We start from the raw sequence: 18,540 nt of genomic DNA, 5'->3' as shown, positions 1-18,540 counted from the left end.
GATTACCATCTCCATAGGATGCCATTGTTAAAGGAGAAGACATAACTTTCTGAGCTATGTTAGTAATATCGTTCAAAGTGATCGAGTCTACAGCCTTTAAGAAGTGCTCAACAGGTTTCCTGCAATATTGAAAAAAACACGACACAAAAACTTAATACTGCAGAGGAGAAGGCCCATGGAGTAAAAGGAAATCAGAGGAAGATGTAAATATGCAAATGTGCTGGAGGCTAAGTTTAATCACACAAGGTACCTCTCTCCGTATGTCAAAATCTGCCTCCCAATATCCTCGGATACAATCATCTGCAAGATAAGGAAGTGTCAGCTTGCTTTTGTTTCTCCGACTTTATTTTTATTTTTTAAATGGAAGCTTCTGCTTTCAGTTCATACGTCAGCGCAGAAGTGAAAACAACCCCAAAAAACGGGGTCATTCAAAAGACAGAATGAGTGGGTGATAGAGAGAGTACCCTGGACTCCAGATTCATCAAAACTGCAGATTTTGTTGACTCTTTGGCACGGTTAAGTTGCACCTCGGAAACTGCAGCAGTAAACAGAGTGCAAGAAATATTAAACAGAGAAATTAAAAAAATATCAGAAATATAGACGAAAATTTGCAAACCTTGTCCAGGAGTTGCAATTGAGATTAGTTCTGATGCAGCAATATCAACGGCATGGGCCACAAAGTCAGAACCCTGCATCCACAGTTAGGGATTTGAAGTTGAAATTATGATAGTTAAGTAGATTAAAAAAATAATAATAAGGTAAGACGAACTATAATCAGACAGTAGCTCTGCTTATAGTTTTGAACCTATATCAAAAATCATTAGTAAGATTGAGCCTTACAGTACTAGCATAAATTCCAAACAGTCCCGTGTTATTGAAGATGCTGTTAAATGCAGAAAAAGATTGAATCTGCTGGTACTCATTCAAAACTCGGAGATCTGTTTCAAATCCAAAGCAAGTGTAAAGATTTAAACACACATTAATCAAATAACAAATTGAGGAGAGAATAAAGAACAAGCCAAAGATAAAGAGGGGAAGAAAAGGTTAATCAAATCTTAAACAGAGAACCCGTGTAATACTTACATAACCTCGAATGCATGCCTTTACCCGGGCCCCCAGCAGAAAATGAACCACCACCTCCCATAAGCATCTGCAGGATCGAGAGATTTTAATAGAATTCATAAGAGAATAATTAACGATCCAACAAGATAATTTGAAAAGTGTGTTTTAGTATAACAGGAAAATAAACATCTTTACGACAAGAAGTCAATAAAATGAGGCACCTGAAGAACAGTCAAAACAATGGCATCTTTCTCCTTATGCCAGCCACCAGGAACCTCAAAAGCCAGGGCAACATGCGTGCTCTGCTCAAATGAAAAGCCTACGTGAATATATGAAAATGAAGCAATAGAAAACAATATACCTGTGAGGTAACACTATAATGACCAAGTTTATCATTTTTCGTTTTTTATGATATGAGACAAAGTTTATCATTTTTCGTTTTTTATGATATGAGACAAAGTTTATCATCCACTCATCCATGGTCACTGGAACCGAAGGACAGATTATCTGTCTCGGCCAAGTAATAATCGATTATTTGATAATTGCCTTTCCTTTTCTGCCGTATGTTATTCTTAAATGGATAGAGATTTAGATGGGTTTAACTACCTCAGTCAAGGTCACAGTCTGGAGGACAATTATGAATAAATAATCAACAATACGTTTATAGTTTATACATACCCCACAGTCAGCTTGGCGACGATAATCCCCTCCAACATAGGCAGATTCTGGCACTTTAGGGCTAGGTACTTTGGGTAGGTCAGATAGAAGAGGTTCTGCAATGGATAAAAGCTCCTCATGTTCAACCCCAGATGCTGCCAGCACCATTCTAGGAGCAGTATAGTTATCCTGAAATCCAAAAGTGGAAATTCAAATACTGGAAAACAGAAAAGGAACAAAGAAATTAAATTACCTCATACTGAGGGAGGCAAATATATGAAGAAAAAAAAATTAGGTTGCATGGCCTTCCTCCTTGGAGGACAGGAAAAAAAAAAAAAAAAAGGAAAAAAAGCCAAAGACGAGGGTGGTCATAAAAGAATGCAAGATCTCACAGCAATAAATTCCTCCAAGATGGTGCCATCCAATCTGCTTAACGCATACTCTGGGGCCACAAGAGGGTTTGCAAGTGCACCAGAATACCCAGCAGAATGAATTGCCTCAAGAAGTAAGCCCTGTGGGTTATTTGAAAGTTCTGCAATTTCTGCTTTTAGCTTTTGCAGCTGTATGAAACACATGGAGTCAAAACATCAGCAACGAACACAGCAGTCCAAAACTACCATTTTTCATACAATAGTTATCATATGGAAAAACTTCTACAACGGCGGCTAGATGACCAATTACCTCTTCATTGATTTCCCAATCCAAGAAAACAGGATTCCTGACACAGTCTACAAGCAATTCCACCATTTCTGGACTATACGTCTTCAAAGCATCAAAAGTGTACCCCATTTGCTCTCGGGAGGCGGAGGCACCTGTGTTACCACCAATAGCTTCAACTTCCCTAACAATGCGCAAATGGCTTCGGTTTGTCGTACTCTTGAAGGCCAACCTTTCCAACAAATGTGATGCTCCAGAAGACACTGGGGTCTCATATATGGAACCACAATCAAGATATATCCCAATAGAGGCTGCAGGGTTCTGGTTAGAAAACCAGTCTAAAACTTGTCAGAATGATGCATAGATAAATATGTTAACTATAAAAAATTAAAACAAGAAGAGCCTAGATGTACAGTAAGTTCCAAACTCCATACATACCGAAGAAGTTTCTGAAGCTATCCTGACACCATTAGGAAGAGTTGTAATCTTGGTCTTGCTTGGTTCAACGTAATCAGGGAGTGGTGGTGGTAGGGTAATACCAGATAGAGGTGTTTCCAATGGCGGAAGAGAGCTTGAACGTTCTCCAGTCAGCCAGCTAAAAAAGCCCCCAGACGTTGGTCTTGCAGCAACTGCACCCGATGTAGCAAACCTGGATGCCCCCAAATTGGCCGCATGGTTCTAACTCCGTGCAATTACAGTACAAAAATAAGAAACCGCGAATGGTTTTTATAAGAACTTGCTACTTGTTTCTTAAAAAGTTCATTTGCACGAGCACTCTCAATCTCTTGAAAGTTAACAAAACAAACAATGCCAAGCAGCCATTCCAAAAAACATTCATGCGAGATACACAATGCAGGAAATGCAATTTCAAGGTATAAATCTAGTTTAAAATAGGAATAAAAAGCCCATACTCCATCCAAACGAAGAACCATTTTAATGTAAAAAATTACAGCAACCACAACTGTAATGATAATGCCAATTAGTCGCATAATCAAGACATTAAAATGAGTGCCCATCGCTCCAATGGCCGAATGGATGGAGCATAAGCATTTTTCATTCTAAGCATCCAATGACTATCTAACCAATACAGGATCCAAAGGGATTGTCAAGCTTTCAATCGTCAAACGAAAATCATATGCAGAAGAGGTCAAACAGCAGCCAACATACAGAAAACAAAGACCAGATCTATAACGCCGTCATCTTTCTTCGATTCCCAAAAGATATTCACTGAAAACATCAATCTTCCTTCTCACAGTTTGGAAAAACAAAAAAAAAAAAAAAAAAAAACTTCGAAAGCAGAAAGTTGATGCACAAAAGGAACGTCTTGACTGACCTTGAGCGATCTGAGTCGTGAACCGGCGATTCTATGCATGGTGGAGACTAGTCGCAGTGAACCCTAGAGAGGCTTGAAGCTCGCCTTATTTTTCCCTCGAGTTCCGTTTTTCAAAGAAACCCCAATGGTGGCTATGACGGGGCGGTAGAAGGAAATGCTTTGCTTTTGTTCCTGGAACCAATAAATCTGCGGTAAAAAAACATAAAAATTATCACAGTAATTCTACTTATTTACTCCAATAAAAAAACGTTTTCACCCTTAAACTTATCTACTTTATAACTTCTTCAAAATTAAAATATTATTGTTATTGATTACTTGCAAATAAAAAAGATATATGATCACCATAATATAAATATTTATATATATATATATATATATATCTAAACTAATTAAAATGCCTTTTTTATTTTTTATTTTATTTAATATCTAAATTAAATTTAAAAAATGTACGATTTAAAAAGAAATACTAATTATTTTAAATTTCACCCAATTTGAGAAAATATATAATTTAAATACTTCTAAAATAAAAAATAAAAAATAAAAAACCATAATTTTCAAAACTATCCATGTAATAAAATAATGTTATTTATTGTTTGCATATAGCTAGATACTATTCTCGAAATCTCATCCAAAAATCGATATCGATATGAATATTGGTCTTCAGTTTTTAGTCTCACATATATGATGAACAATGACAACAATGATCGAGTAAATCAAGAAGATGATGTAGGTCTTACGTAATCATCGATGAGAATGAGATTGGATTGAATACATCTTTGAGTGTAACAAAATTATCGTAATAAGATGAGTCCTAATTTGACTTAAATATACAAAATTAGTCTCCACGTCAAAACACAAAACACTTCATTCTCGAGATAATAATGCGTGTGAAATAGTACACAATATTATCTTTGACCTTTTGTAATTGATAAACGATGACGGTCAGACGATTTCTTGAACTCTAAACTTCATGCGAATATAAACACTATCATCATTTTCATCAAGTAAAATCGATTCGTTTGTTCGAAGGACCCAAAAAAATACATCTTATGCACATTGCATCAACACCAAGAATTAAGAAGCTTATAAACTACCCAACAAAAGACTGTACACTTCTAGCTCCATCTCTCGCCATAAACACATCGTTGATAACATCTTTCAAATTACTGCAACCTATCAGCCTCGTCTCTCCCAACTCTACCACTCCTAGACACTTCTCAGCTGATTTGGGTACTACACATCTTTTGAAACCCAATTTAGCCACAGTATTGATCCGCTTCTCCATTCTACTCACCTGAACGTTAATGAAGTTTCGAGATTTCATTGAAGAAGACAAATCAAATACTAGACAATCTCTACCAAGTCATGCCAGAACTTGTGTAATTATAATACTGAAATTGAGTGCATACCATGCGAAGCTCACCGCCAAGGCCGATTTCACCGATGAATGCAATGTCGTTCGGAATGGGGAACTCCAGAAAGCTGGAGTGACAACAAAAGGATTATTTGTTAAAAGGTGTGATTATAGGGTAAGAAGTGTGATTAGTTGAAATCACATGCCTGCTGCAAATTGCCATTGCAATCGCAAGATCTCCTGCAGTCTCTGTCAGTGTCACCCCGCTGACAACATTTAAAAAAATGACCTGTAATATTAAAGTAGAATACAAATCAAGCATAACCAAAAGGGAAGAATGACAACAAGAATTCCACTGACAAGCATGGGGAGAAAAGAGGAGAGTTGTCAACTCACGCTATCTTGTAGCTTTAACCCAGCTTGCTTCATGAGAACCTACCATTCATAAGATGTAGAAGTTCAAAACTAATCAATAAAGAGTTCATTAAGTTGATATTAACAACATCAAATGCTAATTTGCACTTTTATCCATCCATCAGTTTTCCTTCATATAAACATGAAATCATGAGCAAGCAACAAAAGTGGGAGATCTTAGATCAACACGACTCTCCACAATGGTATGATATTGTCCACTTTGAACATAAGCTCTCATGGCTTTGCTTTGGGCTTCCCCAAAAGGCCTTATACCAATAGAAATAGTATTCCTTGATTATAAACCCATGATCATTCCCTAAATGATCATTCCCTAAATTAGCCGATGTTGGACTTCCAACAGAAGAAAGCTAAAAGAGTTTAAAAGAGTTTAAGTTCATAAAAATTGATGTTGGTGGGTAAATTATTCATCAAAACAAAATCCATCATTCTTGTGTTATGCATAAGACGAAGTGAAGTGAAGACCGTATTTCTCAACTGCATGTTCTTCAGGAATTTTTTAGACTATGATCAACAGCAATGCGTCTTAAAGGTTACAAATAATTCAATTAAGAACGTACCGATATTATCATATCAGCCTTGCTTTGTTGAATCCCATTAACGTGTCTAGAAACGGATGATCTTGACAAACATAATGCCTACAGAAAATTCTTGTAGCCAATGATCAAAATGATATATATTTATTTATTAGCAACAGAAATGATAGTCCAGGACAATCCAACAAGTTCTTGAGCTGGGGGAGGATTCCACGATGTTTTAAAGTTCTTCCAACATAATTAAACTAATAAATAGGAGGGCATTTTTTCTAAAAATGTAATAAAATATATTGCTTTAAAAATTATATAAAACAAAAATATTAGGACTAAATTACAAGTTTAGTCTAGTATTTGACAGATTTCTAAACTTTATAGGTATTTAATGCGTCTCTCAACTTTGAATTTTGTATCTATTAGGCTCATCAATTTTAAAAATATATCAAAGATGTTAAACTAAAAATATATCAAAGATGTTAAAAGAGTTCGAAGACCAATTAAAAAATAAAATTTAAACCTTTTTTTAAAAGTTCAGTGACGTGCAAGACAGCCTACACAACCCATAACCCTCAAAGTTTAAAGAGTCGAAAGTAATTATAACTTGATAAATACTTTTAATAACAAACCAATGGAATGTGTATCCTTTGGAGGGGATTGGAGTGAAGAAGTACCTGAATTTCAAGCAGGAAGGTGCGAGTTCCATCCATGATCACTGCAACAGCAAGTCCTGCCAAATACTCCGAGTTCGAATTTGCATTGTGATCCCTTCTAAACATCTCGCTCGGATTTGACACCACTTCCAGTCCCGATGGCAACATTTCAAATACTCCAAGCTCATCTGTTGATCCAAATCGATTCTTCACTGGTCGTAGTAGCCGATGTGACGAGCATTTCTCCCCCTAGTCAATCCACAAATCATCACTTCATCATCATCTTTACTCGTTTTTCCTCCCACACAAATTATTTTTTAAGTACTTCATAAAGTAGAATAATAAAATAGGACCAACTCAAGAACAAGTGAAATTACTTAAACTACCCATGTTGGTTATATTCATACGAATATATGAAATCAAATTAAAGGTGTGCTGGAACTGAAAGTGCCCCTATCGTGTCGTTTTAATCATTAATAAGATTCACTAAATATATATTTCTAGATGAAAACAAATGAGCCCATGAATATTTATAGACTTCACAAATGCATCATTGAAAATCAAAGCCCAAAGGCATGCCTATAGTTATCTCATCCCACGTTAGCAATTTAGTCTAAGATTTAAATTCTGACAAAGCTGATGATAATATGACTGAAATCCATGGCTAAAAAAAGATGATAAAAGTAATTAAGGGATGTACATGTACTCACTTCCATATACAGTACAACATCCACGATGTGCTCTAGAACTCGAGGTCCAGCAACTTCTCCTGATTTGTTCACATGTCCAATCTGAAGTATTTCAACAATCAGAACGTGCATATAAAAAAGGATTACTAGGTCAAACAAGAACTCCATGAAAATTAAACAATTAGCTACTCTAATAGCTCACTCTAAATGAACACAACGGTCGGTAGAGTATTACGTTCGTCTTAAGAACAGTAAGTAAAATTCAACAGGAATGACATAAAATCTCATCTTGGTAGGAGGATCCCAGGCGATCAATTCTTGATGGAAAAATCAACCAATTGAGAATTCAAGAACTAGTAAAATAGCATTTGAACAAGAAGCATTTATGTCACAACATCTACCTATCATCAAAATGAAGGATGAATTGGGGTGTGACTAATAGAAACACACACTTTTTTGGATAAGAACGTATTTCATTGAAAAATGGTGGGAAAAGCAGGCAGGGTTAAAGAAGAAGCTACAAGGAAGCTTCCTTCCAGTTAAGACCAAAGAAAAAATAATAAAGACATAAAGACATCTAAAAGTTACAACAACGTTTGAACAATTTGCACCAAGACAGGGATGTTGACATCAAAAAGCCATTGAATGGAAGAAAAAGGGTGATCTTGAGTTTCTTCGCATGTCTACTTGGAGATAGACATCAAAAAGCCATTGAATGGAAGAAAAAGTATTAGTTCATATTCAAGAGAAAATCTCATATGAAAGAACTTGAAATTACTAACCAATAAAATGGGGATGCTGGTTCTCTTTGCGAAACGAAGAAGGGCCGAGGTGCATTCCTTCACCTGTCAAGATTGGAGTTCTTAAGATTTCAGCCTTGGGTGAATTATATAGTTCTGAATCCACTGTATGACTCTGGTGAAGCAGTGGATAAGCATAAAAAAGTTTCACTTAGAACACACATGTTTGCTAGAATAATGTTTCTAACCTGTCCAATTCCTCCTGCACTTCCAGCTACTCCTTGCAAATAAACTGTCTGAATAGAATCGATGATCAAGGCTCTAGGAGATAGAGGCTGAATCTTCTCAAATATATCCTGAAATAATTAGCAGATACACTTGCAATAAGTACTACATATCCTTTATGATTTATCAAATACACTCAACCTTGAATGTAGATCAACCTACCACCTAGAGTCCTAGACCATATGTTCGCAATAATAATAAAAAATCGAGCAAGAAAATGTACATGTCGTGCACCTCAACATCAGTACTTGAATACAAGAAAAGATTCTCTGTTTCAATATTCAATCGATCTGCTCTATTTCCAATTTGCTCCACACTCTGCCAAAGGACAAATGGATAAGAATACAAGGGAAGGAACTCAGCTAGAGTCCTAGACATTCGTTCCGAGAACGTTTAAAAGGAACAATGGAAATTAACCATCTTAGACTGTTAGGAAGGTAACCTCTTCACCAGAGACATAAATAACCGATGTCAAATCGCTTTCACCACGCCCTTCAGCTAAAATTGCAGCAATCTTCAAATCAAATGTGTTATTTGACACCATGACCAAAAAAATTGGAAGTATAAATAAGATTATAGTAAAATATAACGTCAAATAACTACGAAATAAAAATTGAGGTCTGTATGTCTTCATACCTGCAACAACAATGTACTCTTGCCAACACCAGGATCACCACCAACCAAAACCAGAGAACCTTAAAAACCAGGAAGATCCAGAATAGACACTAAAATTTAGCTTTTCAAAGGAAACATGAAGGGTGAACTATTTATGAAAAAAAATGTCACGTCATCTAATACAAAATTAATTCTAACTAGAAGCAAATAAAATAAAGAAGACCAAGTAGCAATTATTACGCACAATCACGATAATATGTACAAGAAACTTGAATTTTAAGCTAACCTGGAACCAGCCCACCACCAAGTACCCTCGCCACTTCATTTCCAAAGGGACCAGGCCTAAACATCAAGCAAGGTTCAAAGAAGTTTCCCACATATCAACGTCTATCTAAGATGGATAAAAAGTAATATCCACGCAAACTGTCGGACATCCAATATAGTCATACAGTGTCATATGAATTCATCACACTACCCTGAACTCCATCAAGGGTAAGGTTGAAAAGCAATTATGGATTAAAAGAACATTGCGTTTAAACTCACTCTAATTGGAACTGCTTTATTGAGCTTTATGAGCTTTTTCTAGTAGAAAAGAGAGCTAAAAGAACATAAAAGTTGCAAAATATGACTTACAAAGGAAGTCTCCAATCCAGAGTGTTGATCCCTCGGTTCACATCTGTCAACCGCAGAGGATGCACGTCGGTGGCCTGCTTTGGAAGCCAAGCTCGAACCACATTTTCTGAAACTTCAAACCCTCGACTCCCTCCTCCAGTATCATCCCCCTCAGAAAACTGCTTCATTGTCCCAACCATATCACAGGAGCGACAAGTTCCCCACCACTGCCCCTCACTATGGCCACAGCTCGCACAAACCCAAGAAACTTTGCTCTTCTTCTTCTTCGATCCCACAATCTTCCCCAAATTTGGCCTACTAACAGACCCACCTTCTAAACCCACTTTCCTCACACTCCCCGAAGTCTTCTCGTTCAAGCACTCCTCAGCCCCATCTCCATTTCTCGACGAAGCTCCGAAGGTTTCATTTCCAAAGCTCGGTTCGGGTTCTTTTCTATCGCTACTGCTTTTGACCCTTTGAGTAAGCAGCTTACTCGTAACGGGGTCGTAAATAGTCCAAACATCGCGTCCCTTTCCATTTCCTGGACCGGAAGTGGCGAGGCGGTCGCCGTTCGGAGCAGGGACGCCAATAGTTGACAGTTGCGCGGCGTGGAAACGACCGGCACAGTGAAAGAGGGAAGAGTTGGGATTGAGGCGGGAGCGGGAGGAGATTGCGGAAATGAGGAAGTGCTTTCGAGAAAAGAAAATTGTTCTGAGGGACTTCATGTCTGAGAGCTGCATCACACAGTATTATTCAGGGTTTTACATAAAGACGACGATGGAGGATTTAAGCCTTCTAATTACACCCCCAAAATAATAATGTCTTTAAATTAAAAAAAAAAAAAAAAAAAAAAAAAAAAAAAAAAAAAAAAAAAAAAAAAAAAAANAAAAAAAAATCAAAAATATTTTTATCATTTTAAAAGTTTTATTATTAATATTTTCTTAAAAAAAATAAATTAAGAAAATGCGTCTACGAAAATTGGTCCTAAGTATCTATCTCCAATTATGAGACATAGATATATATTTTTCATCTCCGCAAAATTTTCTATATAAAAGTTAAGGGTGTTAGTATTAATTTTAAATTTTCACGAGTGTTTGTTAAACCTTTAAAAAAGGAAAATAATCTTCAACTATATTTTAAAACACTTTTTAAAATTGGTATTTGTGAAATAAAATGATTTCATTCAAAACTAAAAATAGTTTTAAAAGTGGTATTAAAACCTTCAAAAGTTTATACTAAAAATTAATTCTTAAATTGATGGAAAATGTTTAATTTGAATTAGAATTTAAAAAATGGAAAATGTTTAATTTGAATTAGAATTTAAAAAATATATATAAAAATTTGTTCATAGAGGATTCCTATTTATAATTTTTTTTTTTTTAAATAAATAAATTTCTTATTTTAAAAAATATAAACCATTAGAGAGTTTATAATTATAGGCAGTCTGAGAGAGAAAATGGCATTATATCAGAAGAGTCACAATCTCCCAACCAGAAAATTTTAAAGAGAGGTTAAGAAAATGAGCAGAGAATTAATATCACCGGAATTTCAGTTCCAGACTTGATGTTAAGAACCCAAGCTTTTGATTTGGTATAAGGATTTATTCATCCAAAGCCTTCAAATTTAATTCACCCATACGCTACAAAATCTATGTTTAATGCTAATTACCAGCTTTTATAAATCATAAACTCACATGGAAGACTCAATTCCATGCCTAATTAACCTAAAACTTACAATATGACAGACTCCCAAAACAGGATTATCACACAAGTAACTTATAATAATATCACTACATTGAACAAATTTCCTCACATACATAAATAAAATAAAGCACAGTACAAACTTTTGCATTGCAGATGAGTGGCATGGAGTTTAGTGATCTAGAGGAGAGCGAATCCCTGGAGAATCAAGGCATCGGCAAGAACATGATTTGCAGCCTCTGATGGATGCACACTATCCCAGAACACGTATTGAGTTGCATTAGAGCAAGTTCCACCCAAGGACTTGGGATTGCACAAAAGTGATGTTGTCTCCACTGTCCCTGTTCCACAGCACCCTTTTCTGGCCTCCACAAAGCCTAACCAAAAACAGAAAGAACAGGAGAAAATTAGTCATCTGAGTCAAGCCAACCTAAGATCGTGTCGCCTATGGCCGGGCAATGAATGCTCAAGCGTCTAGCCCCGATTTGAGAAGAAGGTTTTAGAAAGCTGGGGTTGAGAGACTTTGAAAGAGAGTTCGAAAGCCAGATGGAGAGAAAGATTGAAATCAACAGTATATGGCTACAAGCAAAAACCAACAAAACGGCTTTACCATTTTTAGATGGAGAACTGATGACATCGTAGAGTGGCTTGTAAATGTCGAAGATGACAATCTTAAACCCTGGAAGTTGTTTTTTCAGACTTTCCGCAGCAGAATTCAGCTTCTTGTTGAACGCTTGCGCATCAGTATTGATCCTTGAGACACAACCGCTTTGATGGTTGCCAAACAAGGTGAGAGCAGCAGGAAAGCAACCTAATGGAGGAAGTGAAGTCACTCCAAGTCTCCTAGCTCCTAGACCATATATATTCTGTTCACAATATCAGAAATGCATCAATCCAACGTATTTCATTTGATATGTCTTTTATGCTTGGTCGTGAATGGCCTGGAAAACCAAATGGTGTTTGCAACAGCAAGAAAATACCTTAACAAATGTTGTAAAAGCTCCAATGAGCATCGTCCCGTACTGATCGGCAGTGTAGACCTTGTTAATATAAGGATTGATGTAATAGTTCTGCAGAAAATCACCACTTCCTGCACTTAGCAAGTAGAGTGCATCCTTGATTATGGATGCTGCTTTTTCATTACCAGCTACCTTAGCCAGCTTGCCCTGGTACTCCTTGAACAACCCAACTTGTTGGGATAGTGAGAGTGCATGCTGTTCACCGAGTTCATAAGTAAAAAAGTAAGTACAGAAGAAGGGATGATTTGCTCAGATTGATATTACTTCTAAAAGCAAAGGTTAATATTCTTACATTTAAGAAGGCAGCATTCTCATCATAACCAGATGCAGCTGAGGCAAAGTTGACTCCAATGAGAAGATTCTTACCTGATGCCTCTGGGCTAAGATACGGCAATGGAAAGGTCTTGAATCCTAAATTTTGAGCTGGAGAGAAGAAAAGAATAATAATAATAGTTACAGGCTTTAAATATAGCAGCTGTTCTTGAAAGACGGTATGCGAACTCAACAGTCAATAACAACTTGATAATTCTGCTTCTTTGAATATTGCTTCCAATTTCTGTTTTTATGAAAAATTCCTAAAAGCATGTTTAGATCTTAGGAACAGATAAATCTGTAAAATCATATTTTGTTCTACTTCTTTATAGTTTTGCAGAAAAACGAGAAAGAGAGAGATAGAGAGAAAATCAGTATAACTATCATCTGATTCCAATTAAAACTTGAATTGGAAGTGGTAGATTCAACAAAAGAAGATATCAAATGGATTTTTCTCCCAAGACACATGAAGAACCAGAAGTAGAAGGAAGAGGCATAACACCGACGACACCGACGACTTTATACATCATGCAAGGATAATGTGTTTAAGTTTGAACGGAGATGAAAGGTTTTGCACGTACCAGTGAAATCAGTTGCAAGTTTTCCATTGCAAAACCTGCCAGTGGGCTGATGATTCACAAAGTCCTTACCGTATGGAGGGTAATTGGCCTTAAAAATAGTGTAAAGATAGTTATTATTTCCCACATCCACGGCAGAATCACCAAAAGTAATGATAGCAGGCACCAAAGTGGTAGAATCTTGAGCATTTCCACTCCCAAGCAAAAACGCAAAGAAGAACACCAACACTTCGCTAATAATGGGATCCATCTTCTTTAGCGCTGTGATTTGCAATTGAACCATGAATTAGAACTTATAAAGAAAGTCAGAATGACCCACCCTTAGATTTTCTTTTATTGAAGGAAGCTGGAGGTTGAGACTACCCAATCAATAAGGACCCTTTTAATGAAGAAATGATGTTATTGAAGGTAATTCGTTTTAAATACCTTTACCAAATCCCAAGCCAGCAAATTTTTTTCCCTCGGCTTTCTTTGCTTTCCTCTTCTTTCCTGTAAAAGCAAGAAACCATTATGAATAAAATTATTTAGCTGGAAAACTATGAATTCATGCAACATTTAATGAAAAGGTTTGGTGGAGTAGTTGGGTGATAAATGTTGGTTGTGTCATGAGTTAAAGCTGCATGAGTTTGCATGTGCAGGAGTTAATATGATTGTGGCTATGATAAGCCACTGTACTACAACTGGGTAACATCTATAATGTGAATTATGCGAGTAGTTATAAAGCCTTTAGCTTATGTACTAACTTTGTCTCTTCAAAAACAGTGTAAGTTTCTGTTTGTCATAGAGACAGGAAAAAGTCAACCGGGCAGAGTCTGAAGGTAGCAGGAAGAAGCTTTTTCGGATAGGAAACAATTTCGTTGATTAAATGAAATGTACAAAAAGGAGAGCCATCCAATAGAGATTACAAAAAAAGAAAAAAAAGAAAAAGAAAAACTTCTCGAGCTGGATATAAGAGAGCTTAGAGTATAATTGCGATGAGGTAAGACTTTTTAGACCAATAGAGAGCCAATAAAAGAGCTGAGCCAATGGAGGGAAGGTAGAAGGAAGAAGTTGTCCTGATAATATCAGCAATATTGCAATAAGAATAAACAAGCTACCAGCATTTCCCAAAAATAAGGGTTGGAGGAGATTAATGTCAAATTTGAAGGTTCTAAATGTAGTTATGCATTGGCTTGACACGTTGTTTACTTTAGGCCTCGCCCAGTCTACCTTCATTTGGACCCTTCAATTCTGAGGTGAAATCATATCAAACAAAGCAAATGAGTAAATAGTGTCATTAGAATTTCCAGTTCCATTTGACACAAAAAGCAGATACAAGATAACAGATGAATGTCGGGATCTAATTATCATGTATACCAAAAAATTTAATTTGCTGTATTTTGAATTGGAAAGCTGGTTGAATAAAACTATGTGCTATCTGGTTTTCTGAAACTTGAATCCCTTTATTTGACTCGATCTTATTCAGTCTCGTGGAGGGTTCTTGTGTTGAGATTAGTCTAAGAATCCACGAATTTCTGAATCTTGAATCCTTTATTTGACTCGGTGTTCTTTTAATCTCGTGGAGGATTCTTGTGTATATTTAGAATTTTATATCCAAGCTGCTTAACTTGGCAGCACACCAGTCAAACAAAGGATCAATCCATACTGTTGTTCATTAGTATCATTTAAGACAGATCTATTGCGCAAGTTGATCATCAGCCATATGCATTTTGGTTTTCGGCCACAAGTTTAGTCTTTATTTGAAGTAAAGAATCCATAGATAGGTGTAGGCCGGAGTCAACTCTCATCCATAATATGGCTTTCACTTATTACCGGTAGGAACACATTTCTTCCTGTCAAGATGCAGGTAGTTTTGTAGTCTTTTCATTTCAGGTGGACAAGTAGTCACGGGAATAAACCAGTTTTATTGAGTGAAAACCTAGTACAATATTTGCACAGAAGCTAGAAAAGAACGATTTTTATTACTATTAACTATTATTTAACACACAACTCTGATTCCCATGAGAGAAAGGAAGTTTGAGCCTATTTACCACCCAGCTCCAAATCTCTTGCCTGCTGCGTGCTATTGCTGTCCCCATTTCACCTCAATGTATCAACCATTCACTGGACTCAAATCTCACAGGTTTTGTTTTACCATTGTAGCTTAGCAGGGAAGTACTGCAACCAGATATAATTCTTCCTGTTGAGTAACTGATAATGCACTGGAAAAGAAGGAAAATATGGATTACATTATTACGTGTGTGCTTACCTTCTCAATGAGAGAGAGATAGTAGGGCTTCACTTTGTCAACGTTAACCCGAACTTTACTCTTGCTGTAAAGATCATATTTGCTTCAAGGGGGAAAAGAGAAAACAAGATTGGCCTCGGTTAGCGCAGAAACTTAAAATTCATATCAGTTTCAATCTCTTAAGAATAACAGTGAAGAAAAATATTTTCTTACTTGAATATACGCAGCCATTTCAGGTTTTCGACATCCTCCTCATTCATCAAGTGCTTATACGCATCTGATCTATGTAATGCTGCAGAATCAAATATTGTTTGGTAAAACAAACTTGTTTCTTCAGTAAAACAAACTTGTTTCGACAACTTTTTTTAAAACTTACAGTAGAATGAGTGGTATCTGATAACAAAAAGTGCTGCAGAAGGTAAAGTAGTATTATTCGCCTTTGCCACCTGAAAGTCCAACGTAATAACCAACTTTATCATCCAAGTTTAAGGATGACAACATTCAATACTCTATACTTCGGCAGGAGGTTTACCAAATACATATAGTCATCATGCCCCCAAGACATCATTACATTGTCGAGTCCACAATTTGGCGAGTAAACTCCGTATTTAGTGTTATACGCCGGGTTATAGTAATCAGGACTTTCCATGAAATACTGTAATTAAAGGGAGCAGGGTTAACGGTTGTAAGAAAAGTGAAAAGGTTGTCCGGCACTTTAATTATAGAGAAATCAAGACCTTGTGGTGGACAATGGATTCATCAAAAGCACAGCCCAAAGGGTAGGTGTCTCCTGCAAGTTGGTCCAGAGCATGAGAACAATAATTACTAAAGAAACTTTATAAAATGAAAGACCAGCATACAGAGTCATGTGATTGTCTGGATGGTAGATTGAAGATCATGCTTACCCACAACAGCCCATTGAGGAAGACCACCAAAGCTTGGAAGAAGAAGCACCTTTCCAAGGTCTAAAATGTAAAGACAGATAAGGAAATAAAAGTAGTCAAATGATTGATGTAGTCTCAAGTGGTTGAAATGCGCACAAGTCAATGTCAATCTATTAATATAAAACAAAATTTTAATTTCATTCAAACTTCAAGAACTCAACCAAAGTCCAAAACATTTTAGAAATACAAGCACAAAAATGAATTGAAATACACCTAAACAAGTCTTTTTAACAATAGCAGCATCAAATAACAACTTCAAAATATTGTTACAATATGAAGAAAACAACCTATAATTACTTTTAGGATATGAAAGGGAGCAAAACTCTGAAATACATTATTAATTACTAATGTGCTCCTTGATTCAAATCAAAACCAAGGCTCGTTTTGTCTCTCTCGATCCTATACCAGTGAACAAATTTCAGGGCTCAACCAGAATCAGAACATCCCAATGCAGTTCATTCTTATTTTAAGCAGATTAACAAACCTTGAAATTCACAACCTAAGCAAGCAGATTTCAAGTACAATAAAATCGTTACTACCATGTATAAGCGCAGTCAAGTGCAGCCAATCTTCATTAGGATAATCCTTTCTAATGGCTTCAGCGGTCTGCAACAAGTGTTCGATTTGAGGCTCATCCAAATCAGGGTCGCTCTCATCAACCACGTCATTGAGAAGCTCGCAGCACTCCCATATGCTCATCTCCACCCTGTTCAGCTGACCGTACTCTTTTCTCATCTTCTTCACCTGCAAAACCCTCCGCCATTTTCAGCCGTCGATCGCCGGCGGCGCGGGAATGAAAAATAACAGAATTTAACCAAAGGAAATTGCTTACGAAATCGTAAGTTTGATTCATGTGATTGAGTTTGTAGAAATTCTCAACCCCTTCTTGCCTTTCAGTTTCCGCGTCATAGTCCCTGCGTTTTGTAAATTAGGACTAAAAATATATATTTAATTAAGAATTAAAATATAAATTAACTAATTAACGATTATTAAGAATTAATTATTTCATACCCTTTCTAAACGTAATTTCAAATTATTTTTTCTCTAAATTTAAAGTAATTTAAATTCAATTCTTGCATTATTGTGGATTTTTAATAACAATTTTAAAATCTCAATATTAAACTTAGATTTAATGGATCTCCACATTTTTTTAAAATAATAATTAATAAATTTTTATACATTCAATATCCAATAACTCTAATAATAAATTTATATAAATTAAATACAACATTTAATTCATGTATAGATTAGACAACAAATATGTAACTATTATTATCAAATTTATATTAAAAAAAACTAAATTTTAAAATGTCATAATTTTCAGATAAATAAATTAGTGATTTTATTGTTAAAGTGTTAAACAATTTTTCCAAATTTTGAATCTTATGTTTAAAAAAAATTCATTAATGATTTTATTGTTAATTTATGAATTTAAAAAAAATGAAAAGTACCAATTAAATACATTAGGTATTATTTAATGTTTAAACACTTTAAGTTTTGACATTTATTAAAAAAGAACTCCGAAATTTACGGATTAAATTAATAAAAAAAAAATGGAGAATTAATGAAGAAAATTACCCAAAACATTTTAATTTATTAACAGCAAAATAAAAAGGGCGAAAAAAAAAATAATAATAATAAATAAAGCAGACCTAAAGCCGTTGCCGAACGAATTGGCATAGGGAACCAAAAACCCTCCGTCCAGGACCAATTCCGTGTCTTCTTCTTCATTCACCAGCTTCTCCTCCGCCGCCGCAACTCCTGCAAAATCGACTCCATCAAACGCTTTCCGGCGGCGTGAATTTCAGATCTACGACAATAAAGATTAAAAAAAGGAAAAATTACCGAAGTCCGGATTCTGAATGAGAATCGTCATCGTTGAGCGGCGAGAAAATGAAGAAAAAGGAAAAGGAAGAGAGAGGGAAATGGAGATTGTTTGGCGGTGGTGGTGGTGGTGGTGAGGGCATTGTTAATGGAGAAGGAAGGTATTTATAATTGGCCGGAAAGCCCTTCCCTGAGAATTTTCAGGCTCCGAGTCCTTGTTCCGAAATAAGGAAAAGAACGAAAAGAACAAATGTTTGGTTTAATTTGTGTTATTTTACAATTCATGAACTACTCGCATGCAAATTTCGTATTCTTTT

General features: G+C 35.9%; 4 protein-coding genes and 1 long non-coding RNA gene across 6 annotated transcripts in view; 1 reads left to right on the top strand and 4 right to left on the bottom strand.

Moving 5' to 3' along the window:
• Positions 1-3,866, bottom strand: part of LOC111790829 (mitochondrial-processing peptidase subunit alpha-like) — a 4,252-nt gene extending 386 nt beyond the window's left edge. The window contains exons 1-12 of the mRNA XM_023671914.1: positions 3,710-3,866; positions 2,815-3,054; positions 2,401-2,697; positions 2,112-2,279; positions 1,741-1,908; positions 1,284-1,364; positions 1,084-1,150; positions 841-938; positions 617-689; positions 465-535; positions 251-300; positions 7-119 (exon numbers count right to left, since the gene is read on the bottom strand). Coding sequence (XP_023527682.1) covers positions 7-119; positions 251-300; positions 465-535; positions 617-689; positions 841-938; positions 1,084-1,150; positions 1,284-1,364; positions 1,741-1,908; positions 2,112-2,279; positions 2,401-2,697; positions 2,815-3,054; positions 3,710-3,748 — 1,465 coding nt within the window. The 5' untranslated portion in view covers positions 3,749-3,866. The remainder of the gene's footprint in view (positions 1-6; positions 120-250; positions 301-464; positions 536-616; positions 690-840; positions 939-1,083; positions 1,151-1,283; positions 1,365-1,740; positions 1,909-2,111; positions 2,280-2,400; positions 2,698-2,814; positions 3,055-3,709) is intronic.
• The window catches only part of LOC111790834, a 26,189-nt gene extending 10,711 nt beyond the window's left edge, over positions 1-15,478 (top strand). Inside the window, exon 3 of the long non-coding RNA XR_002814572.1 lies at positions 15,396-15,478. This is a non-coding gene — a long non-coding RNA (uncharacterized LOC111790834). The remainder of the gene's footprint in view (positions 1-15,395) is intronic.
• On the bottom strand, positions 4,551-10,389 carry LOC111790828 (DNA repair protein RadA). Its single transcript, XM_023671913.1, has 14 exons — positions 9,641-10,389; positions 9,294-9,349; positions 9,029-9,087; positions 8,835-8,906; positions 8,627-8,710; positions 8,356-8,463; positions 8,150-8,212; positions 7,389-7,469; positions 6,700-6,927; positions 6,056-6,133; positions 5,460-5,498; positions 5,270-5,352; positions 5,119-5,191; positions 4,551-5,003 (listed from the first exon to the last, which is right to left on the bottom strand). The coding sequence occupies exons 1-14, from the start codon at positions 10,357-10,359 to the stop codon at positions 4,800-4,802; spliced, it is 1,947 nt and encodes a 648-aa protein (XP_023527681.1). The 5' UTR covers positions 10,360-10,389; the 3' UTR covers positions 4,551-4,799.
• On the bottom strand, positions 11,186-15,303 carry LOC111790830 (GDSL esterase/lipase APG-like). The gene is made up of 7 exons (XM_023671916.1): positions 15,259-15,303; positions 13,655-13,717; positions 13,232-13,489; positions 12,631-12,761; positions 12,300-12,533; positions 11,930-12,185; positions 11,186-11,696 (listed from the first exon to the last, which is right to left on the bottom strand). Exons 3-7 carry the CDS (start codon positions 13,476-13,478, stop codon positions 11,500-11,502), a joined length of 1,065 nt encoding a protein of 354 aa, XP_023527684.1. The 5' UTR covers positions 13,479-13,489; positions 13,655-13,717; positions 15,259-15,303; the 3' UTR covers positions 11,186-11,499.
• On the bottom strand, positions 13,688-18,540 carry LOC111790831 (inositol oxygenase 1-like). 2 transcript variants are annotated; one of them, XR_002814570.1, is made up of 12 exons: positions 18,245-18,540; positions 18,052-18,160; positions 17,232-17,313; positions 16,939-17,143; positions 16,361-16,420; positions 16,193-16,245; positions 15,988-16,110; positions 15,832-15,901; positions 15,669-15,747; positions 15,477-15,558; positions 15,259-15,385; positions 13,688-13,717 (listed from the first exon to the last, which is right to left on the bottom strand). XR_002814570.1 is itself a non-coding variant. In XM_023671917.1 (11 exons), the coding sequence occupies exons 1-11, from the start codon at positions 18,273-18,275 to the stop codon at positions 15,359-15,361; spliced, it is 921 nt and encodes a 306-aa protein (XP_023527685.1). In that variant the 5' UTR covers positions 18,276-18,540; the 3' UTR covers positions 15,113-15,358. The 2 variants fall into 2 exon arrangements, 1 of the variants encoding a protein (XP_023527685.1); XM_023671917.1 differs by lacking the exon at positions 13,688-13,717 and having other exon boundaries at positions 15,113-15,385.

The sequence above is a fragment of the Cucurbita pepo genome, chromosome LG03 (genome assembly GCF_002806865.2).
Source record: "Cucurbita pepo subsp. pepo cultivar mu-cu-16 chromosome LG03, ASM280686v2, whole genome shotgun sequence".
Taxonomy (NCBI): domain Eukaryota; kingdom Viridiplantae; phylum Streptophyta; class Magnoliopsida; order Cucurbitales; family Cucurbitaceae; genus Cucurbita; species Cucurbita pepo.
This window is presented reverse-complemented; position numbering and strand designations above follow the sequence as displayed.

Coding starts and splice junctions, on each gene's coding strand:
- LOC111790830 (XM_023671916.1), bottom strand. CDS start 13,478: ATGGATCCCATTATTAGCGAAGTGTTGGTGTTCTTCTTTGCGTTTTTG. Junction 12,186..12,299: donor CTTTTACAACATTTGTTAAG/GTATTTTCTTGC, acceptor TATTGTGAACAG/AATATATATGGTCTAGGAGC. Junction 11,697..11,929: donor CAGTTCTCCATCTAAAAATG/GTAAAGCCGTTT, acceptor GTTTTTGGTTAG/GCTTTGTGGAGGCCAGAAAA.
- LOC111790828 (XM_023671913.1), bottom strand. CDS start 10,359: ATGCAGCTCTCAGACATGAAGTCCCTCAGAACAATTTTCTTTTCTCGA. Junction 7,470..8,149: donor CCAGCATCCCCATTTTATTG/GTTAGTAATTTC, acceptor GAAATACTTCAG/ATTGGACATGTGAACAAATC. Junction 5,499..6,055: donor AGGCTGATATGATAATATCG/GTACGTTCTTAA, acceptor TATGAATGGTAG/GTTCTCATGAAGCAAGCTGG.
- LOC111790831 (XM_023671917.1), bottom strand. CDS start 18,275: ATGACGATTCTCATTCAGAATCCGGACTTCG. Junction 16,246..16,360: donor TCCTCAATGGGCTGTTGTGG/GTAAGCATGATC, acceptor ACCAACTTGCAG/GAGACACCTACCCTTTGGGC. Junction 16,111..16,192: donor AATCCATTGTCCACCACAAG/GTCTTGATTTCT, acceptor CTTTAATTACAG/TATTTCATGGAAAGTCCTGA.